We start from the raw sequence: 21697 nt of genomic DNA, 5'->3' as shown, positions 1-21697 counted from the left end.
GGGTAGAGTGTAGTAAAAGCAAGACCCTCGCTCTCTCAGCTGCTTGTTCTATCCGGTCCCTAGAATAAGGACAAAGGTCTGGATACAGGCAAATGAGACACTCAAGCCTTTGACTTCAGATCTCCAGTGTGTGGGCCGGGCGTGGTGGCGCACGCCTTTAATCCCAGCACTCGGGAGGCAGAGGCAGGCTGATTTCTGAGTTCGAGGCCAGCCTGGTCTACAAAGTGAGTTCCAAGACAGCCAGGGCTACACAGAGAAACCCTGTCTCGAAAAACAAAACAAACAAACAGATCTCCAGTGTGTGACATGAAGACTCACTGCACTGTGGCAGCCGCAGAATTCAAATCCATGAGTTGGGGACCTGTCTTACTTAGGGTGTCTATTGCTGTGAAGAGACACCATGACATGGGAACGCTTATAAAGGAAAGCATAACTAATCGGGGGCTGACTTAGAGTTTCAGAGGTTTAGTCCATTATCATCATGGCAGGAAGGGTGGCAGCGTGCAGGCAGACATGGTGCTGGAGAAGGAGCAGAGAGGTCTACATCTGGATCTGCGGGCAGCGGGAAGTGACAACCACACTGGGCCTAGTTTGAGCATCTGAGGCCTCAAAGTCCGCCCCTCGGTGACACACTTCCTCCAACAAGTCCGCACCTCCTAATAGTACCACTCTCTGTGAGCCCATGGAGGCTATTTCCCCCACCTGCCCCCCTTCTCCCTCTTGCTCTGGTCCCGCTTGCTCTCCCCCCACTCACCCCCACCCCCACCGGCCCATAGGTTTTTTTGTTGTTGTTTCTCCTTATAGATGGTTTTGAGTCACCATATGTTTGCTGGGATTTGAACTCATGACCTCCGGAAGAGCAGTCAAACAGCCACAGTGACCACGTCTGGACACATGCATCTTACTGACATCTCATCCAGTTGTCACTCTTCTATTCTCCAATGTGTCTGTCGACTTTCTTTCAGCTTTTCTTTTTCACAAAAAAAATGGCTGCTTCTTTGCTGATCTCAAGTCTGGCCTTGGGAAGTGTGGGACATCGGAATGCAGCGTTTTGGAAACTCACCTGCTGGCTGGGTGAACAGATTCCCCAGTGTCCTGCCTGCCTACAATTGCTGTATGAGGCTCAGCAGGGCAGAAAGCAGGGGTTTCATCTATGTCCCTGGAGGGTACATCCTGCCTGCAGCAGGCAATGGAACTCTATTCCTATGTTGGAGTTTAAGATGAAAAAAAACAAAACAAAACCCACCATTTATGTCAATGAGACTAAGTAAAATCTTGTGCCGGAAGCTGAAGAGATGATTGGGTTTGCCATGCAAGCCTGAGGACCTGAGTTTAGGTCTCCAGCATCCCTGTAAACACCCTGGTGTCGTGGCTGAGACCTATAATCCTTGTATAATGGTGGCAGTGACAGGAGGCTCCCCAGAGCTTGCCAGGCAGCCAGCAGAGCTGGGTTGGTGAGTTGCAGGTTCAGTCAGAGACTCTTGCTCAAAAACTAAGGTGGAGGGTTAGGAAGATGGCTCAGTAGGTATCTTAGTTAGGGTTGCCATTGCTGTAAAGAGACACCATGAACAAGGTCACTCTTATAAAAGACAGCATTTAATTGGGGCTGGCATACCAGTCCTGAGGTTCAGTCCATTATCATCATGGCGGCAAGTATGGCAGCATCCAGGCAGGCAGGCATGGAGCTAGAGGAACCGAGAGTTCCGTATCTTCATCCAAAGGAAGCTAGGAGCCAACTATCTTCAGGCAGCTAGGAAGAGGAGCTCAAAATCCCACCCCCACAGTGACGCACTTCCTCCAACAAGGCCACGCCTCCTAATAGTGCCACTCCCTGGGTTAAGCATATTTAAACTACCACAGTGGGTAAAACCTCTGCTACCACCTAATCATGAGGACTGAGTTTGAATCTCTAGAAGTGATACTGAAACAAATACAGATGGAGTAGCACATGCCTGTAATCTCAGGGGTCTTAACCGAGTTGGGTGGTGGACAGAGTAGAATCCTCAAAGCCAGCTAGCCTGGTGTCCAAAGTACAGAATAAGAAATTGTGCCTCGGGCTGGAGAGATGGCTCAGTGTTTAAGAGCACCGACTACTCTTCCACAGGTCCTGAGTTCAATTCCCAGCAACCACATGGTGGCGCACAACCATCTGTAATGGGATCTGATGCCCTCTTCTGGTGTGTCAGAAGACAGCGACAGTGTACTTACATATACATTAAATGATACTTAAAAAAAAAAAAAAAAAAGAATCAAACTGCTGTCACCAGAGCAAGCTAAGTGAATTCACAGAACTGAATGGTAACCAGTGCGTCTAAGTACACAGGGGACCTCAGCTAAGGAGTGCAACCTTTGTCTCCTATAGAGCAGTTTTTGTTAGGTAATCAACCTGGGGGTTCCTCCTCCCATCCCTAACCCGACCACAGCAGTTCCCCCCTAACTTCATTAGCCATCTTTATTGACCCAGCTCAGACCCTTAGGGCTGCATGCCATCTTCCCTGCCTTCTCTTATCCATTCCTTCTTCCCACTGCACCTTCTCAGCTCCGGGAGAGAAGATCTCTTGGCCAACTCGCTTAAACCGCTGTGGTTACCATTTCTTCTAGGCTCCGCCCCGCAGTTACCTGACAACAGCCTCATCGCTCTCTTACTCTCTCTGCCTCTTCTCTCTCTGCCTCTTTCTTTCCCTCTCCCTGTCTCTCCTCCCTTCTCAACTCCCTCCCCATGCCCCTAAATAAACTCTATTCTATACAATACCTCAGGGGAAGGGCTGCCTCAGCATGGGCCCTCCGAGGCATCCCTCCCACCTCACCATACCTGGCTCTACAAAAACGTGTCCTGGCTCCTTTTATAATACACAACAACTGTGCTAATACAGATTAGAACCTGTAAACGTCTGTGCTTTGCTTGCCACACTTGAGGGGCTTTGTAATGAGATCGGGAGGACCCTATGTTCCTTAGGCACCACGAGGGACTATGACCCACTGCTGTTTGTATTATAGAGGTTTGTGGCTTTATTATTATTATTGAAAACAAAAACAAGAACCAAGCCGGGCGTGGTGGCGCACACCTTTAATCCCAGCACTTGGGAGGGAGAGGCAGGTGAATTTCTGAGTTTGAGGCCAGTCTGGTCTACAGAGTGAGTTCCAGGACAGCCAGGGCTACACAGAGAAACCCTGTCTCAGGGAAAAAAAAAAAATACTCCCGAGGCACAGGCAGGCAGATCTCTGAGCTTGGAATCAGCTTGGTCTACACAGCCAGTTCCAGAACAGTCAAGGCTACATACTAAGATCCTGTCTCAAAACCACAAAACTAAAATTCCCTTTTCACTTCAGGGCATTTTGCTTACATTTACATCCGTTGATGAACTAGCATCTGTAGGCAGTGTCTGTGCTTTCCTCCCCCACCCCCCTGGCAAGGAGAGAGGGACAGACACACTTCCGATTTCAGTTTTATTTGTTCTGTGTGGTTTGCGTGTTGTCACGTATATACAAGGACGTGTGACCATCTAGAGGCCAGAGCAGAAGGCTGTAGTTTGGGTCATACTTCAACAGTCCAGCCCATCCTGGTGGGGAAGGCAAATCGGCTGTCAATTCTGGGAGAGGCTGGTGAGCCCTGTATTTTTTTCTAAACCGTTTCTGGAACTCTTCATTAGGCAATGCACAGTGATGGCCAAGTGACCCAAACCTGATTAGACAGAAAAGCTAGGAAGGGAGAACACTCGCTGAACACGGGCAAGGCCCTGCTTCGATCCCCAGCACTGTAAGAAAAGACCAAACAGCATGCTCGTACCACACACCTTCCTTCACCCCAGATATAGCAAAACATCAAGAGTCATGATACAGCCTAGAATCTCGGCACTCAGGAGGCTGAGGAAGGAAGGTTGCAAGTTCAAGGCTAACCTGAGCTACACCGTGAATTCCATCCCAGCTTGACCCTGTGAGACCCTGTGTCAAACCAACCAACCAACCAACCAACCAACCAACCAACCAACCAACCAGGCAAGTCAGCAAGATGGCTCAGAGGGTAAAGACACTCACCTGAAAGCCTGAACTCAACTGCATATGGGTTCTCGTTTCACAATAGAACTAGAGAACCGATTCCACTAAGTTGTCCTCTGACCAAAGACAGAGAGACAGACACACATACACTAAATAAATGTTGTAAGAGAGAGAGAGAAAAAAAAAAGACCCTAAAACTAACAAGGGGCTGGAGAGATGGCTCAGACATTAAGAACACCTGCTCTGCAGTGAGGACCAGAATCAGATCCAGCGTCCTCTTAACACACCAGGTGTCCCTGCAAATGCCTATAACCTTAACCCCAAGGTGAGCAGAAACCAGGGGGTATCAGGGGTTTGCTGGATTCCAGCCTAATGAAGACAGTGGGCAACCTTGCCTCAGAACAGGCAGAATAGCAGCAGAGAGCACCGGGTGGATGCCGTCTTCAGGCCTGTGTGGGTTGTATACAGGTACACACACGCCTACACACAACACATACATCTGCTTATACTCTCACACATAAACAAATCTAAATCTAAAACACACTAATTTAAAATATATATATACCAGAATTTATCGTGAGGCGGCTCAGTAGGGAAAGGCTGCGAAGCCTGAAGTACTGAGTTCAAACCCTGGGACCCACACGGTGGTAGGAGAAAAATCAACTTTAGAAAGCTGTCCTCTGATCTCTGCACCTAGAGCATTGCGCACGTGCACACAGGAACATACATACAAATAAATATTTTTTTTAAAAAAAAAAAAAAGGTAGTAAGAGGTGGAGAGATGGCTCAGCAGTTAAGAGCACTAACCCGGGGACCCGGTGTCAATACACAGCATCCACATGGCAGCTCACAACTGTGACTCCAGTACCAGGGGATCTGACAACGTCACACGGACATGAATGCAGGCAAAATAAGGCAAACTGCCCAATGCACATAAGAATAAATAAATCTTTAAACAAGAAATAAAGAATTAGAAATGACGACGGACTATTCTTTCTTATGAAGGCTGGAAAACAGACTCCTGTGTCAACTAAAGAAATCCAACCCTGAAAAAACCTGACTCCGCTTCGGGAGCGGTGCAGGCCGGTGTAGACGCGAAGTGCTTCAGGCAAGGAGGAGGGACGTGCTGGAGAATGTTGGAGCGCAGAAGCGGGCATGTGAGGACGCGCTGGGACCCGCGGAGTCCTGAGAGAGGGGACGTAGCAATCCGCGCCTTCCCTCCCGACTCGCAGAGCGCCGCTGGCTAGCGGGACCCGGCGCGACCTCGAGAGTGCGCACGCGCGCCACCCCGAGCCGGAGAGATTGCCGCTGAGCGCAGCAGCCAATCGTGAGCTTCCAGGCAGTTGCGTCACTCCGAGTCTGGCCTATCAACGCTGAGTTGATTATTGCTTCCGGCCCGCCCTCTAGCCTGAGGCCGGGGGAGGGCCGGACTGTAGCTAAAAGCGAGGAGTTCAGAAGCCTCCGCTGGGAACCCGCCCCACCGGGCGTGGGCACAGGTAAGTGCGGCACGTTGTCCCCGTAACATCGGTGACAAGGGCCGTGGAGACTCCGATCGATGATATTTGAGTGGCACAGAGCAGAGGTGCTCCCAGTTTTCCGATCCCTCTCCTCCATTGGCTGCGTTAACTGGGACGATCGAGGGAGGGAGAGGGGACTGTACTTGTGTTCTCTGCTGCACACCTACAGGGCACCACCCCTACCCCTGCTTTGGAACCCCTAAAAGTCTGCTCGTGAACCCACTTCATAGCATGTCCCCCACTGCAGCCTTTGCAGCCTTAGGACTGCAGAGATTTGAAGACGCCGATCGCCGAGCCTGCATGATTTTAGAGAAATGGAGCATCCAGGAGCCTGTCTGTAGCCTTTCTTCTCCCTTGACGTTGGGAGCAAATCTGCTTGCTTTAGGATTAGTGTAGGCAGATGGTCACAGCCCTACAGCTCCGACATATGCTCCTGGTGACAGTGCAGGGGACCCACCTGTCGCCCAAGTGCAGGAACTGGGATCAAAGCCAGGTCGCTTCCTGCCGGCTGGGGTTGGGCCGACTCTATTTACTGTCCAGGAAGGGCCCCCACTCCCATACAAGCTCTGATATTTCCTGTCTTCTCTTTTAACCCTAATATCGCCTTGGAGTGGTCCCTGCTCTTGGCAGCCAGGAAACATCTTTAATAGCCAGTGCACATCACTGAGGGTGTAATAGAAAAACCAGAAGAAGCCTTGCAGCCTGAAGACAGATTCTGCAGAAGTAAACGTTTTGTGGCCTCTGTGTGCTGTGTTGTGGCCTCAAGAGCATCTACTGCCCACTACTTGCTCTGTTTTGTTTGTTTGTTTGTTTTTTATGTATATGAGTACACTGTAGCTGTACAGATGGTTGTGAGCCACCATGTGGTTGCTGGGATTTGAACTCAGGACCTTCGGAAAAGCAGTCAGTACTCTTTAACCACTGAGCCATTTTTCCGCCCTGTTTTTTGTTTTTGTTTTTAATTTCTTTGTGTGTGCAGATGCACAAGTGGCTGTGGAAGTCAGAGGTCAACCTGCACCATCTTCCTTGTTTTTTTAAAGCTGGGATTTCTCACTAGCCCGGGGCCCACTAATTAGGCTAGGCTAACCAACCAGGGAACCCCAGGGATCCATCTGCTTCTTCAGCTCTAAGGTTATAAGCAAGTGCCACTGTGGCTCACTTAAAAATATTTTTACGTTTAGTGTGTGTGTGTTTTGCATGTGTGCGCACACGCATGCCTGCGTGGCTCACGTGTGGAGATCAGAAGACAGCTTGCTGGAATGTGTGCTCTCCATCAGGCGGGTCCCAGGGATCGAACTTATGTTGATCAGCTCCACAGCCACTATCTTCACCCGATCAGCCATGTAGCTGACCATGCCCCCAGCCCAAACATACTCACATAAAACGAAACAAAACAAAACAAAACAAAACAAAACATGGGTTAAACTTGGGTCCTCCTCCTTACAACATAAGCACTTTACCAACTGAACCATCTTCCCATACCTCTTTGTGGGTTTTTTGTTTTTGTTTTGAGACAAGGGCTGACTATGTAGGCCAGTCTGGCCTGGACTTGGAGCAACCCTGCTTTGACCTTACAGGTGCTGAGGTTACAGGCACGTGCCCCTACATCAGGCTATTTTTTGGTCTCTGAAAGGATCTGTGAATAAACTGACCCAGAACGGCAGGTGGCTTTTGTGGTGGTGAGTCTTTTGAACCCAATGACAGAAGGGCCACGTTACATTTGTTTTTTAGAGGTTCATGGTAAAGCAGAGATTGCTGCTATGGGATATGGTCTCTCTCTCTCCCTTCGCTTCTGCGAAACAAAGATATCTCAGATTCCCTGAATCACAAGATCCACACACCCAATTTCAAGAGTCCTGTGACCCAGTAACCCAAGTCAGGTTGCATGGTGATCTCACAGGAAGTGGTGTGTGACATCCTGTGGAGGCAAGTCAGGGGACATCCTGTGGAGGCAGAAAGGAGCTGTGGTTAAATGCCAAGATGTTTACCCTGGGTGGCCTTTGGGTCGCATGTGCCTGATGCCTGAGTCCCCACTTGGAAGGGAGTTTATAAACACATCCCATAAGCCACCCTTTCTCTCTAGCATTCCTTCCACTAACTGCCCAGAAGGCTCAATTATGTCTGAAAGAAAATTACTGCTTAGTCATTTATTGGAAGGAAAGTGTTTCAAATCCATCTTTACTTCTTGAGCTCAACCTTCAGGCACAGCTTGACTTAATTGATTGCTTTTACCTTGAACTGTGACTTGGCTTTGGAAGTGACATTGCGATGTGACAGAATCTTACTATGTAGCCTCCACTGGCCTTCAATCCCTCCTCCTATTTTTGCCCCGTTCGTGATGGAACTACAGGCTCGTGATGAATGAAAATAAGAAATAGAAGGAAAAAAAATATGACCTGTCCTAGGTGTGGTGGAGGAGGTTTATTTTATTATGGATATGTGAGAGAACATAGCTAGAGACATCTGGGAGACTCCAGAGTGGACAAGACCCTGAGCCATGAGGGGAAAGGAGAGAGGAAACGGGAACTGGGTTTAGCAGCCAGGAGGGCCTGAAGGTACAAAGAGGGCAGGCGGGCAAGCAAAATGGTTGGACTATATAGGAAAGTTTAGGGTAGAGGGTGGGATATGCCAGCCAGGAGGGTCTTGTAATACGGAGGGACTGAGGCATGCTGGGACAACCTGGCAGCCAGTGTTGCTTTGATATCTTAAATAGGCACCTCAGCCATTTGTTTCAGGTTTAAAGCCTGATGTTGTTTGTTTGTTTGTTTGTTTGTTTTTTCAAGACATGGTTTCTTTGTGTAGCCCTGGCTGTCCTGGAACTCACTCAGTAGACCAGGCTGGCCTCAAGCTCAGATATCTGCCTGCCTCTGCCTCCCGAGTGCTGAGATTAAAAGGCACACACCACCACTCGGCTTATTTTCTTGTTTAAAAATTACTTTTTAAAATGTATTTATAGTTTGTGTTTGCGTGTGCACGTACTAGGAGCCAGAGGATAACTTTGTAGAGTTGGTTCTCCGCTTCTACCGTATGTGGTTTTTGAAGGTTGAACTCAAGTCTCCCTCCTTGTGTGGCAACTGGCCTTTACCTACTAAGCAATGTTACCCACCTCTGGCTTGACTTTTCTCCTTCAGAGATAGGAGCCTGGTGAGACAGCAGACATCCTGTAATCCCAGCACCAGGGATGCTGATGCAGAAAGACTGTGGGGTCCAGGCCAGCCTAGACTCTATAGTGAGACCTTGACTCAAACATATAGATAGATACTGAGATGAGGAATTAAAGGTTATGTCCCCAGGGATTAGGTGACATCAGGGGCAGTCCCAGAGACCATGCCGGATGCCGGACAGGGTTTAGTAAGTTCTGGGTCTGTGTTGCCTCACTCAGGTCACTATTCCTTTCCGATTGGCACGTTACTCCACACCATCAAGGCGGAGAGGATGGCTGCCTTTGGCGAGGTTAGAAGCACTGCCAGGAAGCCCATCGCTCAGGAGGTAGAGTTAGGAGTTCAAAGTCATCCTTTGCCACACAGTGATTCTGAGGCCGCCTTGAGCTACGTGGGACCCTGTCTCAGAATAAGACAAAAAAAAAAAAAAAAAAAAAAAAAAAAAAAAAAAACCAATACAGAAAAGAAGAAATGGAGCCAGGCCCCAAACTCTGGTGATGTGGGGTCTGGCAGCTCTGATACTGTGAATGCTCTTAGTCACTGTGAATGGAGTAGAGGGGTCTCCAGGCCTAGCTCAAAGGAAGCAAGTACCACTGGGCCCCAACTAAGGTCTCTAGACAGAGAGACTTTTCAGATGATCCCTGAAAAGCAGTATCCTGATTCCTACCCCTCCCCCCAAAATGTATGTGTGTGCATGTGTGTGTGATATAACGAGCAAGAGAGAGGCCCAGTAGCTGAAGAGGTTATTGGTTCTGAGGGAACACCCAACTTACCCCATCCCCCACTAAAGTCACGCCATTCTGGTGGCCAGTCTCCCTTCTGGAGTCTCTCTCTTCTTCAGGTCCTGGATGTTTCCTGACACTTGGCCTGGCCCGCCCCGGCTTCCTCTGCTGTCTGAGCTCTCCTTTGTGTGACTCCCTGGGTTCCGGGAATCTGCTGGTTCTGCCTGAGGCAGTTGGCCCTATTTTCAGCTCTGTTCCATCTCCAGTCCTCCTCACACTGTCAGTGCCTTCTGGAGCGCCCCTGTGCCTACAGCAGACGGCAAAAGGAGAGCTCCCTGGCACGGCCTCGGGGTCCCTAAAGAATCTTACCTATTTTCCCAGAGGCTCCAAATCTCAGGCTAGACTCTAGACTGGTTCTCATGTAGCCTAGGCGGGCCTTCAACTCTACCTCCTGAGTGCTGACATTTCAGGCGTGAGCCACACCACACCTAGTCTGTAGGATGCCGGGGATCGAACCCAGCACTCTTGGATGCTAGGCTGTGCCACATAAACTTGAGTTTGGTAGCAGACATCCATAACCTCCATCCCCGCTCTTGGGAAGTGAGGGCAGGAGGATCAGAAATCAAGATTATTCTAGCTGCATAGAAAATTTGAGACCAGCCTGGGGTGCATGAGACCTTGTCTCAAATTAAAACAAAGCACCCCCATAATGAGAGTGAGACAGAAAAAGAAGCTTACACTGGAAGACACACATTGCTTCTGGTTGCTATGGTGACCGCTTGCTCAGGACCTCATTTTGTCCTGTGGTGTGTGGAGATCCGGTCCCCACACAGGGTTCTCACGATGTCCCTGGTCCAGGGGCCACAACATTGATACCTTCTCTTATCCCTTGACTTTGCCACACAGCACTGCGGCCATGCCCACCTCCGTGCTGTGGGCGGTGGACCTCTTAGGGAGAGTGTATACCCTGTCCACGGCCGGTCAGTACTGGGAGCTTTGCAAGGATGTCCAACTGGAGTTCAAGCGGGTCAGTGCGGCCACCCAGTGCTGCTGGGGCATCGCCGGCGACAACCAGGTCTACTTGTACGTGTGCTCCAGTGATGTACCCATCCGCCACCGAGAGGAGGCCTATGAGAATCAGGTAGTGTTTTGTGTGTGTGTGTGTGTGTGTGTGTGTGTGTGTGTGTGTGTGTAATTGCCGAGGTGGTCAGCAGTATTAATTATAATGAGCTGAGGGGTGAATTAGGGTGCTGGTCTCCCCTACATCCCATAATCCACTTCATCAGTTAAGATCTGAGTTGCCCTCGAAGTGCTAGCACATACCTCTGTGGCAAGACCAGAGAGTCATGTGTTCAAGGCCGATTTGGACTGTGGGGGAGGGGAAGAAGAGACTAGGGTTTTAGCTCAGTTGGTAGAGCGCTTGCCTCGTACGCGTTGTTGCTCCATAGTTTCCAGAACCATGTTGGGTGAGTGAGCTGAGTACTCCACACTTATCACCTCAGCACAGGGGAAGACAGAGGCTAGATAATCAGAAGTTCAAGGCCACCCACGTGGTAGGTTCAAGGCTAGCCTGAGCTATGTTAACTCCGTCTTTAAAAAAAAAAAAAAAAATTCTAGCTGGGCAGTGGTGGCACACGCCTTTCATCCCAGCCCTTGGGAAGCAAAGGCAGGCGGATTTCTGAGTTCGAGGCCAGCTTGGTCTACAGAGTGAGTTCCAGGATAGCCAGAGCTACACACGGAGAAACCCTGTCTCGAAAAACCAAAAAAAAAAAAAAAATTTGGGGGCCTGGGGTATGGCTCAGTGGTAGAGTACCTGCCTGGCATGCATGAAGCTCTGGATTCAAACTTCAACACTGAAATCAATCCATCAATCAATCAATCAATCAATCAATCCAAGTTTAACAGTATCCAGGGTCTTTGCAGCTGGAGTCCTGGTTGTGTCTTTGACCTGGAAAGCTATCCAGGTGCACATGAGGGTTGGCTTTTGGGGCTCTCCGAAGCCCAGGATGGGTAGCACCTATCTGTGTCCTCTGAGCACCGTGGTGGTGGTGGTGGTGGTGGTGGTGGTGGTGGGTGGGTAGTCCCGGTCCACCCCGGGGGCCTTGTGGTGTTCCTGGAGACCATCATCTTAGGCCCTGCATCCCACATCGGCCTCTCCTTGTCGGCCATCCCAGAGATGAGCTCGTGGAACGCTGAGGCCTGGTGAGGTTTTGTCCTCCTGGGTCTGCTCCCATCTGGCTCACTGCTAACCATCTCTGTGTTCCCTGGCCTCAGCGTTGGAACCCCATGGGAGGCTTCTGTGAGAAGCTTCTGCCGAGCGACCGCTGGCCATGGAGTGACGTGAGTGGGCTCCAGCATCGGCCGCTGGATGGGGTAGCTCTGCCTTCGCCACACTGGGAATGGGAGTCAGACTGGTACGTGGATGAGAATTTTGGAGGGGAGCCCACCGAGAAAGGGGTAGGTGAACTCAGTACCCTCCATGGCTGCCTGTCGGGCTCAGCTTGTCCCCCCAGTGCTACCCTCCCCGTTGGTGTCCAACCTCCGCCTGCTCCGGGATTGAATACCATACTTCCCCCCTCCTCCCTCCCTCCATTCTCCACCTTCCCATCTCTTCAGAGTCTACCTCCTTTCCACCAAGACAAATGATGCTCCCACCTTGGTATTTCAGGGGTGGACATACGCTATGGACTTTCCTGCCACCTACACTAGAGACAAGAAATGGAATTCATGTGTGCGAAGGAGGAAGTGGATCCGGTATAGGCGATACAAATCCCGGGACTCCTGGGCCAAGGTCTTTGTGCCTAAATATGGTGTGGGGGCGGGGCATGGGGGCGGAGCATGGGACAGAGCAGGGGGGCGGAGAAGGGGGTGGGGCATGGGGTGGGACGTGGGGGGGGGGGTCCTTGATAGGAGGCCCACAAGGATAGGTATCCTTATCGGCCAGGGCCAAAGGGTACACCATACCCACCCTGGGACCTGGCCTTTAACTTGTTTGCTGTCACAGAGCCTTGTAGCCAGCCTCACAAGTCCCCTCATTTGGGAGATGGCCACATAGGGACCAAAGTTAGCACACAACTTGTCCTTAGGCTTCCCCTCCTCTGCTTAGTATTGTCCCCATGACCCTATTCAAAAGCAGTGGCTCGGGCCGGGGTCTGATGAAGGGGACAGAACAGAGATACACAGGCCTGCAGCCTGTGGCTGCCTTCTTGAAGTCAGACAGCGTGGGCCTTGCTGAGTGTGGAAGGACCGGAGGAAAACCAGGCAGGGGAGGGAGAGTGGGTGGCACAGGGCCACCAGGTAGTGACAGTCATTGCTTGTCATCCCTTTGTTTCAGATCCCCTCAAAGGATGACCCCAAGGAACTCCCTGATCCCTTTAATGACCTGTCTGTGGGGGGCTGGGAGATCACAGAGGAACCAGTCGGCCGCCTGTCAGTGTGGGCTGTATCCCTGCAGGGAAAGGTAAGTCTATACCACTACAGCTACCACCACCTCCTCCTCTTCCTCCTCCTCTTCCTCCTCCTCCTCCCCTTCCTCCCCTCCTCCTCCCTTTCCTCCCCTCCTCCTCCACCCCTCCTCCTTTTCCTCCCCTCCTCTTCCTCCTCTTCCTCCTCCTCCTCCTCCTCCACCACCACCATCTTGCCCAAGATTTTGTATGGTGAAGGAGCACAGGCTGGAATGGTGAAGGGGTTCTCCAAGGTGGAGGAAGAGAGCTAATTGCCTCCTGTCCCTGGAAACGGGACTTCCTGGGTGGGCAGAAAGATACCAGACTCTCCCACAGTACCTGCCCTAGAAGCCTTGGGACCTGTCCGTCCTCCTAGGCCACTTCAGGCTCAGATGCTATCAATGTTGTCTCCTTGAACAGAGTCTGAGCCCCCTGCCAACTCCTTCTTCCATTTCCTAGGAGCATTGTGGTGTGTGCCGGTGGATGGATGGCTGACGTGTGGATAGATTGATGGTGTGTGTCTAGATGGATGATGGTGGGTATATGGATAATAGATGGATGATGGATGGATGGATGGATGGATAGGCGAATGGATGGGTGAATGGATGGATGGATGGATGGATGGATGGATGGGTGGGTGGATGGGTGGGTGGATGGATGGATGAGTGGGTGGTAGGTATGTAAATGGGTAAATGATGGATAGATACATATTTAGGGTGAAATCTTTTTCTAGAGAGTTTGTTTAAAAACTAGCCGAGCTTAGGTGGCAACCGGAACAAAGATGATCCCAAGTGTAGGGAGGGGTCTGATGCCTTCTGTGTGGTTTTAGCTCTTATTTTATGATTGTTCAGTAATTCCTGCATTAACCACGTCTCCACTGAGTTTGGAACAATCTAAGTGGATTATTTTAGCAGGCTTCCCTTTGGCTGGGGTCATGCTGGCTCAGGTGTGGGTTAACCACAGTCACTTCCTCTCAGCCTTGCTGGACTGTGGTGGACGGGATCTTAGCAGGGTGAAGGCAGCCCAGATGCCGAGAGAGGGGAGGGGCCACGGAGCTGCGTTTGTGCTCCCTGAGCTATGAGCCAGTATCACCCAGTACCACTGTTGGGATCCAGAAGGGCTGCCCCAGGCCCCCGTGCTCCAGAAAAGAAAGGCTTATCCCCGAAGCTGCCCGGTTGGTAGGCAGGGCCCATCACAAGAGTAGGTTGGCAAGACCCGGGACGTCCAGGTCTGTAGTTTGAAGATGGCTCACTGGAACCATCCTTCCCTAACCTCCTTTACCTGAAATGCATAGGTGTGTGCTGTCAATCCCAGCTGCGAAACCCATTCTGTAGGCTGTTTGTGTGCACGACCAGGCACAGACACGAACATGAACACACACGCACCAACACACATGCACACACACACAGACTACTTTGAGATTCCATCTCACCAGAGTCAGGATGGCTGTCACCAGGAAGATAATGGCCGACAAACGGCAAAGATGTGGGGAAAGAGAGGTTCTGTTGTTAAAGTGAAACTATTCGGGTCACAGAGCAAAAGAATGGGCATTTAGACATTGGGTTTTCCCCACTTAAACCACCAAGACCCTGCCTTCCCTTGTTGACCCGTGTCCTTGGCAGCACATGGCCACTAGGAGGCGCAGGTTTCATGGCTGGCCAGAGCGCTGCTGAGCACCTCATACTGACACTGGAGTCTGCTTGTAGTTCTCATAGACAGATGAAGTGAATAGGTCTGTCTCCCTAGGCTGGCCAAAATCCAGGCATTTTCTCACCAAGCTGTGAGTGCAAAGAGAGGTCTACATAGTGAAGACGCATGAATGTGTCAGAGATGCCCATGTGTGAAATAGAGTCAGGTTTGCTAATGCGAATACCATGCTTTCTTCCCCGCTTCTAGGTGTGGTACCGAGAGGATGTCAGCCACCCCAACCCAGAAGGCTCCTCCTGGTCTCTCGTGGAAACCCCAGGAGAGGTGGTCCAGATCAGCTGTGGGCCCCACGACCTTATATGGGCCACCCTCTGGGAAGGGCAGGCTCTGGTCAGAGAAGGAGTCTGCAGGAACAACCCAAAAGGTAGCCAGCCCCATGACAGGCAGCGGGGTGTTTGCTCTCCAGAATCTTGGCTGATGGAGACCGCCTGGGTTTCTTTGGGGACTGGCAGGAAGTTACTGGTCCATGGTGGAGCCTCCTGGATCTGAAAACGGTATTATGCACGTCTCCGTGGGCGTCAGTGTGGTCTGGGCCATCACGAAGGACCGCAAAGTAAGCACTGGGGGCTGGAGCTGGGGCTGGAGCTGGGGTGGGTAGCGGGTGCCGGTGAACACCAAGGGTGTCCTCGTGAGCGTCATCGAAACCCATTAGACCTCTGAGTTATTATTTCTTTTTGAGATAGTATCCTAAGTTTAGTATGTGGCAGAGGCTGGCCTTAAACCTCTGACCCTCCTGCTCGGATTACACATGTGTGCCATCATGCCTGGTGGACAAAGTGCTGGGGACCCAATTTTGGGCTTCATGTATGTCAAGCGACTCCTCTACCAACTGAGCCACATCCCCAGCCCTACTGAAATCATCCCCTATCTCCAGGAGGTCCCCTCACTCACACCCCTGGACCAAAATGCTCAACAGCCGTGTTTATTACTCCATAGGTCAGACATTTCAGATAACCAGAGGGCAGTATGTCAGCCACCTCGGCCAGGTCAGCGCTCCTCCCCTTTGTCATTTGTTTCTTATCAGAGGCAGGTTCAGTCAGGTGAAGCAATTTTATAAGCTTTTGTGAACTCTGTCTTTCCATCGTCTCGCTGTCTGTCGAGGTACTGGAGAAAGAAAGCTAGCTAGGGCCTTGTACATTGTGAGTTCATTCTTAGTACATGCAGGGTCCATCCTATCAACCCAGGACCTGAAAAGGGTTTTCTCGAATGAACCAGTGAGATGTGGGTAAAGTTGCCTGCCAGTGACAATCTGACAACCTGAGTTCAGTGCCTGGGACGCACGTGAGGGTAGGAGAAAACCAACTCCCACAGACTGCCTTCTGACTTCCTCATGCAAATTATGGCACATGGCCACCTCTAACTCCCCCCCCCCAAAAAAAAAACCCCCGACAACATATAAGTAAAAATACAATGAAAAGGTCTTCCTCAGATTGGGAGATGGCTCCGTTAGTAAAACGCTTTGTCTTACAATGCTGAGGACCTGACTTCCGGCCCTGGGCATGCTAGTGTGTGCTCGTAATCCCACTGCTGGGGGGCGGGGGGTGGGGGAGCTGGGAACCCTCGGGTCTCTAGAGGTCACAGGCCATCCATCCAAGATGTTCTAGGCTAGTGAGAGACCCTAGAGACACACACACACACACACACACACACACACGCCTGTACCTCTGTCTCCAAAGATCTCCAGGATGCCTGCTTCTTTCTGCTTTTCCAGGTGTGGTTCCGGAGGGGTGTCAACTCTCACAACCCCTGTGGCACCAGCTGGATCGAGATGGTCGGAGAGATGACCATGGTGAACGTGGGGCTGAATGACCAGGTAGATATGCACGGGGTTCATGGGACTCAAGATCTAACTTGTCCACCCGCCGTGCCACTGTCTCTTCTTCCCCAGAAGGGCTTGCAGATGGGGACAGTAAGGACCCTGGGGGGTGTACCGGGGACTGGTATTCCAAAATCCAGGAGCCCCTACTTGGCTTGGTTACTTCACTAAGGACCTCCAGGGCTGTCTGCCGTGAGGAAGGGTGGGGTATGCATTCTAGACACAGGAAGTCAGTGTTGAAAATCGTTGTTAGGGTGGCTGGAGAGATAGATGGCTCAGGGCTTAAGAACACTGAGGTCATGAGTTCAATTCCCAGCAACCACATGGTGGCTCACAACCATCTGTAATTGGATCCAATGCCTCTTCACATAAAATAAATAAATCTTAAAAAAAAAAAAAGAAAGAAAAAGAGTTCAAAGTCATCCTAAGGTAGATCGTTGAGCCAGCCTGAGCTACGTGAAACCCTGCTTCTAACAAATGGAACAGAAAACCGTTGGGGGGGGGATCACTAAGTGACACAACCGGCTTACCTCCCTTCGACTGCTACCTCGTTCTTCTCATGGATATCATCTGTACAGTTTGACAGTGTGGACTCTTTCTAAAACGTAAAGAAGTTTGGGTTTGGAGAGATGGCTCAGTGGTTAAGATCAATGGCTGCTCTTCTAGTGGACCCAAGTTCGAGTCCCAGCACCACGTTGCTCACCACTGTCTGTAACTCCAGCTCTAGGGGACCCAACTACCTCTTTTGACCTCTGTTGGCTGGGGGAGGGGAGCTGCCTTCTCCTGCCTTGGGTTTCTACAGTCACCTGCCATCCCCAGTGGCCACCTTGGTCCTGACACACACCCTCAAGCATGCTCCCATGTCATGCTAAGGAGACTTCTGCCTGCATTTGCATACCTGTCCTACGGCCCCGCTGAGCATCCTTGGACCCTCTGCCCTTCTCCAGCACCTGTGGAAGGGGTAGGAGTCCAACTATGTGCCCAGCTGCCTCTAAGTCGCACCCTGTTTGTTCCAGGTCTGGGGTATCAGCTGTGAGGACCGAGCCGTGTACTTCCGGCAGGGTGTTACTCCCAGCGAGCTCAGCGGGAAGACATGGAAGGCTATCATCGTGGGCCGAGAAAGTGACCGGTCGCACTCTGGCAGCTCGTCCAGTCTCCTCAGGTGACACAAGGCAGCAGGGCATAGAGGAGTTGCATGGGACAGACTGTGTGGCCTCGTGGGATGTGTGCCAATGACCTGCAGAAAATCAGTCTTTTTCAGAGGCTTGTGGGTTCCAGACCAGGTTGGGCTGCATAGGGAGACTTTGTCCCGACAGAAGCAGAAAAGGGAAAGAAAACACTTCTGTAGCCAGGCAGTCTACAGATAGGATTACCTGCGTCGAGAGCTGTGGTGAGAGCACTCTTACCAGAGGCAATTTGGAGGAGGAAAAGGATTTATTTCATCCTGAAGGCTGGAGTCCATCATTTAGGGAAGTCAAGACCGGAAATTGAAGGCAGGCCCGTTTGTTGATCCATGTATTGAGGGTACCTCCTCTGACCAAAGAAGTTCCAGCATGAAGTTCTGGGGTCCATCCTCAACACCACATGACTGGGTATGGCGGTACACACCTGTAATCCCAGCGTTTGGGAGACAGAGGCAGGAGGATCAGGAGTTAAGGTCATCTGTGGTTATATAATGAGTTTGAGACCCTGGGATACATGAGACCCTGTCTCAAAAACAAAACAGAAAAGTGCTTCAGTTGAATGTAGTGATACATGCCTGTAGGCCTGGCACTTGGGATTGCTGTAAATTCAAGGGTAGCCTGGGCTACGGGGTGAGTTCCAAGCAACAAGGAATATAGCCTGTGTTTGTACCAGAGGATGGCCTCAAACTCCCGCCTCTACCTCCTCCACACTGAGGTGACAGGCATGCACAGTCATTCCCAGTTTTATGGGGTGCTGAGAATCAAACTCAGGACTTCGTCCAGTCGGGGCAACCATACCCATCTAAAAACAACAAATACACACACCTCTGCCCTTCGGTTTGGGATGTGAAGGGGTCTTTCAGCTCCCGAGAAGCAGAGCCCATGTGTGTTGTACAGGTGCAATAATAGACTAGAGCTCAGTGAGCTTGTGACATGCCTGAGTTCACACAGTTAGTCACAGTGGCCAAACACATCTTCCACGAGTAAGTGAAAGTTTGTCTTATTTTGTTCCCAGTGCTGGCTGCTTCTTCGGCGACGAGGTGAGGGGCAGTGGTACAGAGTCGGCACCCAGTGATACCGATGCCTCCTTGGAAGTTGAGAGACAGGGCCCCGAACAGCCTCTCCCCAAAGAAACTTTGGACAATTCTACAAACCTTAAAGGGAGCTTATCCAAGGGCCACGAGACCAGCGGGAACACTGATCACTCCACAGAGAACGCCTGCCTGACTGAAGGCAAAGAAAAGGCTCCTGAGACCTCTCGTTCTAATGAATGCCGCGGCCCTGCCTCCACGCCAGCTGAGCTGCCCTGGACCAACATTGACCTAAAGGAGCCCAAGAAGGTGTCTAACCAGCCAGCTGCTGGCTTTCCCGAGACGGCGGGCCTCTCCTCCCTGGGGCTCTTCCCGCTGGGCATGGAGGAGCCGTATGGGGCAGATGATCATCCTCTGTGGGCCTGGGTGTCTGGAGGCGCATGTGCAGTGGAGGCAGGCTCTACACTTAAGTGGTTCACCATCCAGTCAGGTAAGGGCGCTGGTGGATCGGAAGTGTCCCCTTGGCTGTCTGGGTGCGTGGTGGATAGGTGAGCAGCTGGCTTACCCCCTGCCTCAAGGCTCTGTGATGCCCAACAACCCTTACTAAGACCTTGGGCCAGCCTTTGGCTCAGGGAGGAAGGTTCACGGAACAGTTTGAGGTTGGAACCTTCTAGCAAGAACACGTAGATTGGGACCAGAGAGATGTTTCCGTGGGTAAAGCACTTGCCTTGAAAGCATGAGCACCTGAGTTCAAATGCCCAGAACCCACACAAAAGTGGGGTATAGCAATATATACCTTTAACCTCAATGCTGGGGGCTCGCTGGCCAGGCAGCTAAAATTTCGAGCTATTGGGCCTAGCAAGAGATCCTGTCTCAAAAAACAAACAAACAAACAAACAAAAAAAGGTTGAAGCCGGGCGTGGTGGCGCACGCCTTTAATCCCAGCACTCGGGAGGCAGAGGCAGGCGGATTTCTGAGTTCGAGGCCAGCTTGGTCTACAAAGTGAGAGCCAGGACAGCCAGAGCTATAAAGAGAAACCCTGTCTGGAAAAACCAAAAAAAAAAAACAAAAAACAAAAAACAAAAAAAGGTTGAGACACAAAACGACTGAGATTTCCCATGGTCCGTCCACACATATACAAACAGAAGGAAGGAAAGAAAAAAATAGATAAAAAACAGGCTGATTTGGAGATTGTTACAGTTCCTGTCTCACTGCTGGGACAAAATAACTGTGGAGAAGTGTTTAGGATGGAGGGCTCCTGTTGGCTTAGTTCCAGGATCCTGCCCATCATGGTGGAGGGGCGCATCCACAGTCAAGAAGCTGCGGTGAAGTCTGGTGCACCTCATGTTCTCCTTATTCAGGCTGGGGTTCCAGCCCGTGGCACGGGGCCGCCCACCTCAAGCCAATCTAGTTAAGCCACTGGGTCTAGACCCTGTCAAGGTGACTGTCAGACGGGCCATCACAGGGATCGGGGTGTGGGGAGCCGCACCAGCTGCAGGCAGGATGGTACCCGGCCTAAGGCTCTGGCCTCTTGCAGGCCTGTCCCCTTCAGTGCAGACGCTGTCCCTGTCCATCACCCCTGCCCAGACGGCTGCCTGGAGGAAGCAGATCTTCCAGCAACTCACAGAAAGGACCAAGCGGGAGCTAGAGAGCTTCAGGCACTATGAGCAGGCTGTGGAGCAGGTAGGCCCGCTTGTTTGTTTGTTTGGAATGTTTTCTTTGTTTCCCCGCATGTTAGCCTTGAACTTGTTGCCCAGGTTAGCCTCACATTGCTCATCCAGCTGCTTCAGCCTCCCGAGTGCTAGGGTCACAGGCACCCAGCATTTCAGCTGGCTCCTGCCCCGTTAGTGATCGCACTGCCGTATGCCAGCCCTGACCCACACACTCAGCAGGGCTTCCAGACCCCAGAGCAGATCCAAGGATAAAGAATCGAGTTGGTGGCTTACTCCTCTATCCTGAAGGGCTTTTCTCGGGACTCTACCATCTTCAGGACACCATGTGGGGCCCTGGGAACCCAGAATCCTCAAAGGGAGGTGCACGCGGAAGGGGAAGACAAAAGCGGTCTACCTTATGTCCCCACACCTCCACTCCTGTGGTGGCCCGTTTGACAGGGCTTAGACCCAGTGAAAGAGTTTCTAGATTGGGTTACCTGACGTGGGCATCTTCCAGGAACCCAAACACACAGCTCGGGTATTTGATGAAGCTAGTCGGGATAGACTGGTACATTAACCACTGTTCTCTCCAAGGGCTAGCCTGATGGCATACCTCATACTCTAGGAGGTAGACACCCAGCCTTGGAGGCCACAGTCAGTCCAGGAAAAAAAGTCTTAGCCTAGGCTGGCCCACAAGCTCCTATCCTGTGTCCCAAGTGGGCCTGTGCACTCAGCCCGAGACTTTGTGAGAGCCAGCTTTGACTCCCTCTCTGACTCTGGGCCAGGTGTGACCCCTACTTCCTTGAGCCTCAGTTTCCCTATCCAGGACATGGATACCCCGAGAAATTGGTAATACAGCTACATCTCTGGCGCCACCTAGTGTCCTGTTGCAGCACTGGCATCAGTACTGGAAGCTGGGAAGCCGGGAGGATGGAGAACCGGGAACACAGAGCAAAGGAGGGACACAGGCCAAGGGCTAGAATGGCTCTTGGGCTCCGGGAAAGAGCTGCCTGTGACCTTTCCCCTCTGTCCTTGGTTGTCCTTGGTTGACCGTGCCACAGTCAGTGTGGGTGAAGACGGGGGCCCTGCAGTGGTGGTGTGACTGGAAGCCCCACAAGTGGGTGGACGTCCGTGTGGCCCTGGAGCAGTTCACAGGGCACGACGGGGCTCGAGACAGCATCCTCTTCATCTATTATGTGGTCCATGAGGAGAAGAAGGTACGGGGCGGGAGGCACTTGTTAGGGGAGGAGGGTCATCAGGGGACTGTTTCCCAGAGAGGGGCACACAGTAGACCTTTTACACTCATCAGAAAAGCCCAGTGTGGGCACGGGTGTGTGTGCCTGTGCTGGGGACATGCCAGCCAGACCACACCCCTCTGAGAGTAGCTTCCTTTTTAAAAAAAAAAAATCTAAATACCACTGTGTATTTTTCTAGTCCTTTTTTTTTTTTTTTTTTTTTTTTTTTTTTT

At 51.4% G+C, this 21697-nt stretch overlaps 1 protein-coding gene across 1 annotated transcript in view; it reads left to right on the top strand.

Annotated features, from left to right (window-relative positions):
• Positions 1-5371: 5371 nt before the first annotated feature.
• Tecpr1 (tectonin beta-propeller repeat containing 1) overlaps positions 5372-21697 on the top strand; it is a 29560-nt gene continuing 13234 nt past the window's right edge. Inside the window, exons 1-12 of the mRNA XM_021161989.2 lie at positions 5372-5492; positions 10303-10537; positions 11671-11853; positions 12065-12187; positions 12731-12856; positions 14736-14910; positions 14999-15099; positions 16258-16359; positions 17379-17524; positions 18562-19067; positions 20115-20260; positions 21291-21446. Of these exons, the coding sequence (XP_021017648.1) occupies positions 10313-10537; positions 11671-11853; positions 12065-12187; positions 12731-12856; positions 14736-14910; positions 14999-15099; positions 16258-16359; positions 17379-17524; positions 18562-19067; positions 20115-20260; positions 21291-21446 (1989 nt within the window). The 5' untranslated portion in view covers positions 5372-5492; positions 10303-10312. The remainder of the gene's footprint in view (positions 5493-10302; positions 10538-11670; positions 11854-12064; positions 12188-12730; positions 12857-14735; positions 14911-14998; positions 15100-16257; positions 16360-17378; positions 17525-18561; positions 19068-20114; positions 20261-21290; positions 21447-21697) is intronic.

The sequence above is a fragment of the Mus caroli genome, chromosome 5 (assembly GCF_900094665.2).
Source record: "Mus caroli chromosome 5, CAROLI_EIJ_v1.1, whole genome shotgun sequence".
Lineage (NCBI taxonomy): Eukaryota > Metazoa > Chordata > Mammalia > Rodentia > Muridae > Mus > Mus caroli.
The sequence above is the reverse complement of the archived record's forward strand: the minus strand, read 5'-3'. Positions and strand labels throughout refer to the sequence as shown.